This window comes from Gekko japonicus, unplaced genomic scaffold (assembly GCF_001447785.1).
Source record: "Gekko japonicus isolate JY-2015 unplaced genomic scaffold, Gekko_japonicus_V1.1 scaffold1847, whole genome shotgun sequence".
In the NCBI taxonomy this organism is placed as follows: Eukaryota; Metazoa; Chordata; class Lepidosauria; order Squamata; family Gekkonidae; genus Gekko; species Gekko japonicus.
In genome coordinates, this window is record NW_015163144.1 from 126,521 (window position 1) to 138,393 (window position 11,873).

At 45.2% G+C, this 11,873-nt stretch overlaps 1 protein-coding gene across 2 annotated transcripts in view; it reads left to right on the forward strand.

Moving 5' to 3' along the window:
- EPB41L5 (erythrocyte membrane protein band 4.1 like 5) overlaps positions 1-11,873 on the forward strand; it is a 71,737-nt gene that overhangs the window by 19,863 nt on the left and 40,001 nt on the right. For both annotated transcript variants that reach the window (XR_001482375.1, XM_015406992.1), the window contains exon 3: positions 9,638-9,680. Coding sequence is in view for 1 of the 2 variants with exons in the window: in XM_015406992.1 (XP_015262478.1) it covers positions 9,638-9,680 (43 nt within the window). In the remaining variant the exon portion in view is untranslated. The remainder of the gene's footprint in view (positions 1-9,637; positions 9,681-11,873) is intronic.

An 11,873-nucleotide genomic window follows, 5' to 3' on the forward strand; every position in this document is an offset into this window, starting at 1 on the left:
ACGTAAGCCGCCCTGAGCCTGCCCTGGTGGGGAGGGTGGGATACAAATCAAATAAATAAATAATAAACAGGGATATTGGTTTCTTATCTCATTAGATATGCTAACTCATTCAGTCCTCACATATGTATTCTCAAAAAGGAGGACTATACATCCTCTGTATTATAGTGTATTTCTTGTTCAGAGTAGTATGCTAGAATACTGAATAATAGGTGCCTATTAGCCACAAGGTAGCAATAGGGACTCCGGGGCAAGTGATGCTCTGTATTCTTGGTGCAAGTGTTGGACTGGATGGGCCGTTGGCCTGCTCCAGCATTGGCTTCTCTTATGTTCTTATGAATGTAATGCAAGGAATATTGGAATGTGACCTCCACGCCTGAGAGGCGATGAATGGAGACAATTAGAAAATACACCTTCACACACATTTCCCCTTATTTTGACATATTTATTTCTTTACTGTCCTTTCCCCCTTAATTAAATCAAAACATCTGTTGACCTGATAACCTTAGCTTGTTACTTAGTTTTGTCTTTGCATAGCCTCTTGTCTATAAGTTTGAACTCTACCTTCCATTCCCCATGTATTTGAAATAGTGTGCATGCACACAAAAGCTCATACCTTGAATAAGCCTTTGTTGGTCCTAAAGGTGCCTGACTGGACTCTAAATTTGTTCTACTGCTTCAGACCAACAGGGCTGACCACCTGGAACCCTCTTCCAGTGTATGTGTGTGTTACGGGGATTTTTCATTTGCTCTTCCATTTTCAGACTTGCATTATATTTAACCCATATGCAAAAGACCAGGTTGTGGCAGCAGTTGTGGTGTGGGCGGGACCCGGGCTTTGCCTTCTGATTGGTGGCGATATATGCTGAGGAGCAGTGCCATCAGCCATACACTAAGGGAGTGCATTTTAGAATTAGAACTTTGGCACCCACTATTCAATTATATATAAGGAGAGATATCGTTCTCAAATTTTGTTTTTACCAAACCTCCCTGACTTACAGAGATCAGGGAAATATTGGGCCTCCCCATACGTAAACACAAAAAGCAAAGGTTTTGGTGTGGGCAGAGCTTGTTCCTTTCTTCCTGTAAACAGATGAAAAAGAAAGAAGGAAATCAAAGGCTCTCTGCAAGGGGATGGAGGCATTATGAAGGGGGTCTAATGAAATGTTATCCTGCGCCACTTCATCTTGCAGTGGGAGAGTTTTAAAATCAGTGGCTAAAAATCTCTGTGGTAGTGTGAAGAGCTCATGCATAAGACTGAAACAAATTAAATATCAAGTAAAAGGAAATGCATAGCTAGCAAATTCCTGGGCTTAATTGGCTAAATCTAACTTTGGCAGTGTTGCAGGTGTTTTAAGTTTATACTTGCACTTAAGAGCGCTTATTTGTCATTTGAGTTCCTGAGTTAGATCAATGTGCTATTATGTAAGGATGGTATTGTCCTTTGAAATATTCTGTACCCATTCTCTTCTATCCCACTAATGAGGCTTCCTTTCCTGTTCTCTCACTGACTCAGAATGAGCTATTCTCATTTTTAATCTAAGGCAGTCAATCGTTAACTTGTAGTTAAATTTGCCAGGTAGTATTCTCGGATCAAGGGCTTGTGTAAGCTTAATCATATTGGGATCCTTATTATTTTTGTGGCTTGGTACTGTTCTGTGCAGGAGCTGCGGTGGCTCAAGTGGTTAAGACGCTGAACTGCAGGCTGTGGAAGGTCAGTAGTTAAGCAGTTCAAGACCCGGGTTGCCGCATGACGGAGTGAGTTCCCGTCTCTGGCCCCAGCTCCTGCCAACCTAGCAGTTTGAAAGCAAGAAATTGCAAGTAGATAAATAGGTACCACTTTGGTGGGAAGGTAACAGCATTCCGTGTGCCTTGGTGTTTAGTCATGCTGACCACATGACCACGGAAATGTCTTCAGACAGCGCTGGCTCTTCGGCTTTGAAACGGAGATGAGCACCGCAACCCTAGAGTCGGATTCGACTGGCTTTTCGAGCAAGGGAACCTTTACCTTTTTACTGTTCTGTGCATTTTTTTAAATCATGTGCTTTATAAACACACCCACTGTAAAGCTACTATTCAAACAAGTGCAAGTGCCCAAGAAGTCACTTTCTTGTAACTACTACAGCAGTGCTTGCAAACATGTACCACTTTGTTTGGTGGCCAGGAGAGAGTTATAGCTACACTTCCAAATGTGGGTGGTAGTTGGAGGGTTGTGGCAAGAAAGGCTGGCTACTGGTTTGATGGGGGGCAGGGGAAGAATTGTATGGTGCTTTAGAAACTCAAATTTGTCAGTTGTAATTTCAGTCCTTTAAGCCACGTAATTTATCCGTATTAGAGTTCTTTTTATAATAACGTTGCCATTTCCCTACCGCACTCTGTTGGGTTTGATTCAGTAAAGTCGAATAACAATATCCTAGGAGGTGAAATACGGAAAGTGTTATAATATGTGACAATTCACTTGGAGCAAAGACTGATAATCAAATGTAATAGAATCATGCAGTTAAGTTGCTGTTGTCTCTTCCAAGCTCTCTGTGTGCAAAACTATTCCCTCCCCCTCCTTACATTGCCATTCAAGATGAAATCTTTGAGGTGGTGGAGGCGGTGGTGGTGTTAGGAACTGAGTTGAACTAAGTGGTATCGTGCCTGTCTGTGGTCTGTTAACTGCCTTCCTCTGGTATGTGGAGGAGGTGCAGGAAAACAGATTGTTTCATCCCGAACATATCCTTTGCCTTGCAGCCTGGGAACAGCCTTCCTCTCCTCTTTCTGTCATGCCTGTGTAAAGTTTCATAGCACTTTCAGTACTCAAACCTGAAGAACATTCTTAGTGAAGGAAGTTTGGGTTGGATGGGGACAGACTGATGACAGATAATTGCCCAGTGGTGACATGTTTATGCATAATTTCCTACTGTTGACTGATGGTTTTGTATGTCCTTAAAAATCATATCCATTTCCTTCCTAAGAAAGATCAGACCACTGAAGTGCGTTGTTATGCCTACATTTTTTAATTCCTGTTCACTTTTTAAAGCACTGCTCAGTTCTAATGCATTTAGAGCTTCTGCTCCAAGTACATATGTGTGGTTTTCAGCCGGTTGCTATAGATTATGACTGACCTTTGGGTGCCATCTGGAATATTTGCAGACTGGACTAGCAGATGGGAGTCTTCTGCCTGTCCCCTAGGTTAGAGGTGATATTTAAGAATAGGCCTGTTTTTCTGTAGAAACAAGTGTGATGTCAGTCCTGTAATTGGGACTCATCCTATTCTTTATGTGGTTATTCACTCACTTAAGAAGCAGGTTCACAGTTTTGTGGTGCTATTATATCTGTTGCTTCTAGGGTTGCCAAGTAAAAAAACCTCACCAGCGGGGGAGCCTCGCCGGGCTCCGGGAGCTCTCTCCGGATGCGTGCATGCACGTAGCGTGCGCACGCCGCCAGCACGTCACCAGAAATGACGTGCGACATCGACCACGTTGAGAGCGTGGCCACAGTCGTCCCTCTGACGATCTGGGCCACGCCCCCAGCCTCCGGTGACGCAGCCACGCTGCACTTCGGGGGGCGGAGTTCCCCCCGGGGCCCGATTCCGCGGTGGCGGAAATCGGGCCTCCAAAGCGGGGGTTTACCCGCCCCCCCCATCCGCCCACCCGCCCCCACTTGGAAGCCCTAGTTGCTTCAGTTGGATGCCCAAATTTCATTTGTAGAGCTTAATGCTATTAATGAACTTAGGCTAGTTCATTAACTTTGACCTTTTCTTTAAAAGTGCAATCTGGCCACAGTTATTCGTGCTCTGGTTGTTTCCAGGTTAAATTACAGTAGTGCATTCTCCACAGAGCTGCCTTTGAAGATGGTTTGGGATCTTCACCAAAGGGGTCCAAACGCATCAGTGAGTCTGCTATCTAGAACTTTGCCTGTACTTAAAAAACTGCACTGGTTGCCTAGTGCTGGTTCTTACCTGTAAATCCTAAAGGAAATGCGCTGGGTACCTAAAAGACCACTTGCTCCTGTGTGTGCTTGCCTGAGTCTTGAGATAAACTTCTGAGGCCTTTCTCCATGTACTTCTGCCCTCAGAAATGAGTTGGGTGGCTACTAAGGACCAGAACCATTTTGGTTATGGTGCCTTGTTTATGGAATGACAGTAACGATAATAGTTGTGTGCTGTCAAGTTGCAATCCCAGGACCTTGAGGTTTGAAGGCAAGAGATGAGCTAGAGGTGGTTTGGCATTGCCTGCCTCTGAATAGCAGCCCCCCATCTTCCTTGGTGCTCTTTCCTCCAAGTACTGACAGAGGCTGACCCTGCTTAGCTTCCAAGTTGTGATGAGACTAGGCTAGTGTCAGACTCTGGCATTTGACCAACTGTGCCTGTTGTGTTTCTTCCCAGTGTAATTATGCTCCTTGTGTCCCTTCTGCTCCCTGCACCCAACCTTTTGTTATTCCTGCATCGTTGCCTGCCATTGCATTCCTGAAGGGGGGAGTGAATGCCTGTAGAATTTAGGGAGGCTAGCTTCGGTAACTCTTCTATGGCACCTCAAATACATCTTTCACATGGGAAGTGTCCCTGAAGTAGAGTCTGTGTTTGGCTAGTGATTGACCGTATATCTTTCACGGTCTTTGTAGTATTGCTGACGTGTATGAATGGAATTTTGGGGCTGTGATTATACGCCGCTTTCCCTGCCTTTGCACCTCAGTCCTGACAAAGAGTCTGAATGCGCATCTCAGATCTCTAAATAAACCTTTCACTAAAGAAAGTGTGTGTGGAGAGTGATTTGACTGGGAACTACTCCCTAGGGCACCTTATACCTGGGTGCTAAAACTGCTAACCTTTACCCCCAGGCCTTTGTGAATTGTTGACTAATAAACAATTTTGCTTGGTGATTCTGAGATTCTCTTGGATCAGCTTCTTTAGCATTTAACAGCTTGGTTTTAAAGATTTTTAGGTTTACTGTTATGACTGTCCCCATCCACTTCCCTTCCTCAGAGGCAAGATTTCCCCTTCATTTTTCTTTCCATTTACTAACTGAGCTGCCCTGATAATGTGTTTTCTTCTTTGCTGAAGAACGCTGGCTATCCCACCCTGTCACAGTATAATATTTTGATTGTTTGCTCAGCCCAGGAACCTGATGAAAGGATTGGGAGCCCCCGCTCAAGACTTTTTTTGTATTCTAAATTAACAGAATATTTTATTCAACATAGAGGGGAAAGGTCAGGTGAAATCGGGGTTGAAATTTCTAAGGTAAAACTAGTACATGCTCAGACTTAGTTCTTATGTTTCAGGTTAATGAGAGTTTCTTTATTCAGATTTACTTAAATTTTTTATGTTGAAAGGCTTTTGTTCCAGTAAACTTTCTTTGAGTATTCTCTGACTCTTTTGGTTTCCAAAAGGCTGGTACACTCTCCAGTACCCAAACACCTTCTCTTGAAACACCAGTACTCATCTTGAGTTTTTAACTGACTTTTAAGGTTTCTACAGGCAGTTTCTAACCACACCAGACCAGGCATCTCTGCACTCCTCAGAGCTAACTCCCTCTATCTCTCTGTTTGACTGGGTAGGTAAATGCTCCTTTCACTAGAAGATCTATCCTTTCTTTGGCCTGAATAGGAGTCTTTGCCTACTTCCCATACTTCCTTGCCAACTTTCCTCCAGTTCTCCTGTCTGTACTAAACTGCTCTCAGTCAGGGCTGAATTCTGAAATGGTCAGTACTCAACTCCTCTCAGCTAGGGCTGAAATCAGACTCAACTCAGTCAAGGCAGAAATCTGATTGACTCTCTCCTCAGCATGCAGCTCTCAAGTCTTTCTCTGCTCAGCTGATGCTAACCAATCAGATTGCTTGGAGCGGCCTGTCATTCAACTCCGTTTCTGTGAGAATTAACCCTTCACAATCCTTAAGCTGTTTGTATGGTACTTTTAAGCTTTTTAGAAGTGCAGTCTGTCACAGCTGTCTTTACTGATCCTTGTTGACAGGGTTCTGTTTCAGTCTGTCGCTTTTAGGGGAGGGGTTGTTTTGTTTTTTAAAGGCAAGTACGGTCACAGTGTTGCTAGGAGCAAGGAGCCCCAGTCAGCACTGTAGTGATGCTGTTATTGTCTGCAGGCCATACATGATGTGAGCACTCCTTGTCTTTCATTCTTCTTCATTATCAGGCACATACCTGGCCATAATGAAGAGGTATCTGGAGACAATTTAATAACCACTGTGATATACTGGAAGGCTTGGGGTTATGTAGCTAAGGGAACTATATTGATTGAGGCTGCTCTATGCTGACATCATTGCATCAACATTTCTTTACGTCAGTAATGCACATTATTAATCTGTTTTCCTGTGCAAACTAAGCTATGATCCCGATTTCTTAAAACTGGCCGTTTTGTTTAATATGCTCTTGTGACTGAAGAAGTTGATGAAATATGATTTCTATTCCACTTTCCTTTCTGTTTTGTTGAACTTTTTGTGAGGAAAATAATTATAATAAAACCTAATCACCTTCTCAGTGTGTATCCTTAGTTTTATGTAGGAACAGAATGTAACCCCTCTAACAGTGCTGGACTAGATGGAGAACTGGTGCGATTCAGCAGGGGGTTCTTAATGATACCATGATGTGATGTAAGCATACATGCTGGTGATCTAACTAAAGTCAGGCCAGCTGTGGTATGTAATTATGCCCCTTGTGTACAATGTATACTTAAAATGGGCCTATAGGTATTACACAACTGTGTATCTGGTTTGGACCTATCTATCTTCTTGGGAGTGAGCAATACATAGCTGTCAGTGTAATGTCAAGTTCTGCTAACTTGGGGTCTGACACCCCCCCACTACCATCAAATGTCTGCCAATGTACTACAGTATGGAATGGGGAGTGCAGTGAAATCCCATTTGAGACATGAAGGTAGTCTTGTTATGCAATTATAAAGGAGGTGGGAGGCCATGGGTGGCAGCTCTGAAGAACCATATGTTGAATGCCCTGTACTTACAAATATGTTGGCACCAACCACCTCACATAAGGAAGGTTCTTGGCAACTGCTCATGCCCCTGTTCTGCAAACATAGTTCCTGAACTTAGCCGTTAGTTCTTGTTCTCAGTTAAATGCAAACTGTAGCTTTTTTATCTTGCATAAAAAGTTCTTGTTAAGTCAGCATCAGTACTCGTAGAGAATTTATTCTGCAGTACTAGTTTTTAGGGGAGCTGTGGTGGCTCAAGTGGTTAAGACACTGAACTGCAGGCTGTGGAAGGTCAGTAGTTCAGCAGTTCAAGACCCGGGTGCCGCATGACGGAGTGAGCTCTCGTCTCTAGTTCCAGCTCCTGCCAACCTAGTACATTTTTTCTGCACTTTGTATGCGTGTAAAAGACTTGTACCTGAAATGAAAAATTATTAGTCTGAGCATATCTGTGCTCAGGTCTTGAACAATTTTCTTTGGCTTCAGGAGCCAAACTCATTTTTCAGCCTTCAGGGTTTTGTGTTTTAATTACCATGTTTCCAAATTATTTTCAACCACAGAAGCTAATCCTAACCTCTTTGTGGGTTTTTTAAATTATTAACACTATGAAACACTATAGTATAAATAAATAAAGGAGTAACCCCCCTTGCTGGCAATCACCAAAACAAAAATCTAAACTGTCCACAGTTTAACATCTCCACAATCTATATACTAATAGCCAAGTGTCCCCTCTATGTGTGAATACATTTCCACTGATAGGGGGCTCACTCTCCCTCAACAGGTTTTTCTACAGGCTCAGGGGACTCTGTGGGACTGCAGAAAAATCCAAAAAGTAACAAAAAACCCAAAATCCTCAGAGAGGATTGAATCCCCCCCCCATACCTTTTGAAATGGCCCGTGCAGGGATCTACTCCAGGCCCCACTGCATTGACAGTGAGAGATTAGAACATTTTGGGGGAGGGGGAAGGCTTCTAAATGGCTGTCAGTAAAAGGCAGGGGAAGGGGAAAGGGCCCTTTCCAAGCCTGGTTTGGCCTTTCAGGGAGGGATCCTTAGGTCCAGCCCTGACAACGGTTGCCAGTGCCAGACTGGGAAATCCCTAGAGTCTACAGAGGGCTGGGTTTGGGGAAGGGAGAGGCCTCAGCTGGATATAATGCCACAGAGTCCAGCCTCCAAAGCAGTCATTTTCTCCAGGGAGACAGATCTCTGTTGTCTAGAGTTCCATTGTAATTCTAGGGGTTATTCAGTTGTAATTCCGCACTTGGCAACCCTAGGCTTGGCAGCAACTTGATGCCATCTCGCTTTCAGAACTTAAGTAGGCCCGGCTGCTTGCTACTGTTAATCAGCAGCCACCTTATGAAAGCCAGTGCGATGTGCCAGAGCTTCAGATTAGGGTCTGCAAGACCCATGTTCAGATCCCCATCTTGTGGTGGAAGCTGACTGGGTGATTGTGGACCAGTTACACACTTTCAGCCTAACCAACCTCGCAGATAAAAAGGAGGAGAGAATAATGTAAGCTGCTTTGGTCCCCACTGTGGAGGAAGACTGTAATTTCCCTAGGTAGAGGCTGTGAGGGAGGGGGGTGGAGATGGAAAGCTGAAGACAGAGAGGCAGATAAAGGTAGGTTGGGTGGGAAGGAAGTAGGTTTGCCAACTCCAGGTTGGGAAATTCCTGGACATTTGAGGGGTGGAGCCTGGGGAGGGTGGGATTTGAGGAAGGGAGGAAACTTCAGACCAGTATAATGCCATAGACACCACCTTCCAAACCAGCCATTTCCTCCATGAGAACTACCATTCACAGCCTCCAGGAGATCACCCAGAATTACAGCTGTTGTCCATGTGACAGAGATCAGTTACCTTGGATAAAATGGGTGCTTTGGAGGGCAGAGTCTATGGCATTATACCTGGCTGAGGCTTCTTCCCTCCCCAAGCCTCACTGTCTCAAGGCATCACCCCCAAATCTCCGGGAATTTCCCAATCTGGAGCTGGTAGCCCTAAAGTGGATTGATCTCTGTAGCTGGGAGATCCGTTGTGATTCCCAGAGCGCTGCCACTGCTAATGTGAGGGGGGAGTTAACAGGTGGGTGGCTAGGAGCACTGCCACCACTGCTACTGCTGTGTGGGATGGGGGAGGAAGCAGGCAGGAGGTTAGGAGAGTGATGGGGGCAGAGAGAGTGATGAGGTGGGGGGCAGAAAGAGTAATGAGGTGAGGAGGCAGAAAAACAAAGAATGGTGAGGGGGCACAAAGAGAGGTGGTAACAAGCATGGAGGAGAGACAGAAAGTAACAAAGGGGGTGCAGAAGGGAGAAAGAGGGTAAGAGAGGTAGGGGGAAAGGGGAGGAAGCAAAGATGTGAGGAATGGGATAACCATCCCACAAGTTTCTTGCAGGTCTCCACTTGTTTCTTATACTTCCATATAATTCCATCATTGCTGTGAAAAGCTCGATTCATCTACAAGGTGGTTCTGCAATGTTGCAAACATTTTAAGTGAAGATTTGTTTGTTGTTGTTTTTGTTTGTTTTTTTAACTTTGACACGTTTTATGTATGTGTAGATTTGAAAGTTTTGAAATGGTTTACATTGGGAATCCTTTAAGTGAAAAGATGTTTGTTCATTCCTTTTTTGTAGTTTTCTCAATGACAAACTTTAGATTTTATGTTTTCTGTTAAAAAAAAAATGTCTGTTTAGAACATTGTTTTTAATCTGTGGATTCTCCCCCTTTCAGCATTGGTTGGACAACACTAAGAGTATTAAAAAACAAGTTAAAAGTAAGTACCCACTCCTTTGTTTTCTGGCATACATTCTACTGTTCACCTAAATGTTGTGTTTATATTTAAAAAGTATTTACATCTCCAGAATCTACTTCGCAGTATTCAAAAGAAGAATGTTGTAATGCCAGAAACTTGGCAGCCGGCTAGTAGTGACATGATTCCCTTTGACTTGTGTTATATAATTGCTTTCTGGATGACACACTGAAGGCTGATTCATTCTGGAGCAAAAGGTTCTGAAGCACCTTTCGAATTGCCATAGATTTTTTTCTGTCTGTGGCCACTTCACTAAAGAGAAGATGGAGTAGATTACATTCTAACAACCTGTGTGTCACTGGCCTTTTAAAGAATTCACATGACTTTCTTTGTTGGGATTAACACATCTGACAAAGGAGCTGCCCTAGTAATAAAATGCAAAACGAGGCAGAAAGTTAGAAGATGTCGCATAACAAATGTCTCAAGTTGCTGGAAGTCAAGACTGAGCATGAGCGCCTTCATGATCTCCCTGCAACAGTTTCTGTCACTGAAGGAGAATGAGGTGTGGAGTCTACCAAAACAGATGTTGCTCTGAGTCCTGACTGTCCTGAAGGAGGAGGGCAGTGAGGAGTGTGAATGAAGATGTGCCCTGCTTGCATGAGTATTCTGCTTGTTTACTCCTTGTTGTCATAAGTATAATTTCCACTATTCCAAAGTGGTGGCACATTATTAGGAAAATGCAGAATTTGATTTGGAATCACGTAGAGTTGATTTATTAATGAGATCATAGAATATTTCAGTGGATGGAGAAAGCTTGTGTCGGAAACAGTCTCCCTCTGTTAGGGGTTTATATTTATTACAGTAATAGGAGAAGACCTGGCCATAAAACTTTACTTGGATTTGTATAATTTGAAAGAACCATTCATTTGCCCTTAGCTGATTAGGGTGGAGGCTAAAAAAATGCTTGACTCTCTTAAGAAAATCTTGTCTACAGATTCTCCTATGGTCCTGGGGTAGGTGGGTCAGTCGCTACAATGGGAAAAACTCCTCCCTCTATTCCAGCAGGGTCACCTTGTCTTTGTCTGCAGCTCCTGTAGGGGGAGGGACTTCTCCCTCATGGCCCCAGATCTTCGACCCTGCCTCAAGGCAGGAGGACACTGTCTTGCATGTGCGGCTTGAGCGTGGCGATTCTCTTTTTTTCTTTTAACTTTTTGTTCTTTTCATTTAGGTACATGCCTCTCAGGCACAGCTCCCGGGTGTGTGGCCAGAGAGAGGCACCCGAAGAGCACCAGGGAGTAGGACGGGCCTGCCGCCCTACCCCCATCCCCATGCCATAGGATCAGGACAGGTTTTCACCCCTACACCCATCCCCCAAGCATGCCACCAGAGAAGATTGGGGCCAGGACGTAGAAACAGCCATCATTCCTTGGTATGGCTTGGCTTGCCAGCTGGAGCCCCAAGTTGAAGCATGGCCTCGGCCCTCCCTGCCGGTGCAGATAGGGTTGGGAAAGGCCCACACTCCGCGGCATGGCCTCACTGCCTGAGGCCCCAAGTCAGAGTGCGGCTTCTGCCCCAGCGCAAGCTGAATTGGGCCGTGAGGCAAGCTGGTGCCCCCCAGTGCGGCCTCACAGCCAGAGCCCCAGGCAGGAGTGCAGACCAGGAACTTTCAGCCCTACAAGGTCCAGTGCTTTCCAGTTGATGGCCGCAAGCATCCTCCAGGGGAACCATGGCAGCAAGCTATCCTGAGCCCTGGGCAGCTCTGTCTCCAAGGACTCTGGTAAGGTTGCACGGCATGTTATCCACGGTGGGGTTGGCAGATCCCCTGACCCAGCAAGGGGGCCCTCCAGGCTGGCAGTCCCACAGGAATCCTGGGCATGAATTTGGAGCTCTCAGGGGAGGGATGCCCAAGCCAGCCTTCTAGTCTGGCTCAAGCGAGAGATGCAGATGGGGTTGAAACAGGAGTTCAAGGCCTTAGTCTACCAAGTCTTGCCCAGAGGGTCTTCCAGCTCTCATGGCAGGAACTGGAGGTCCTTCTCTAGCAGTGCATCGGGAAGCAGGAGGACGGGAGGGGTCCCATTCGCCACCTCCTAAGAGACCAATGCTAGACTGTCATCGGGACTCCAGTCCACCCACGGATGATGGAATCCTCCTTGCAGAAGGAGGAGCTGTCTGAGGAGGAGAAGCCCTTGGTCACAACTACACAGAATAGACCGGTTC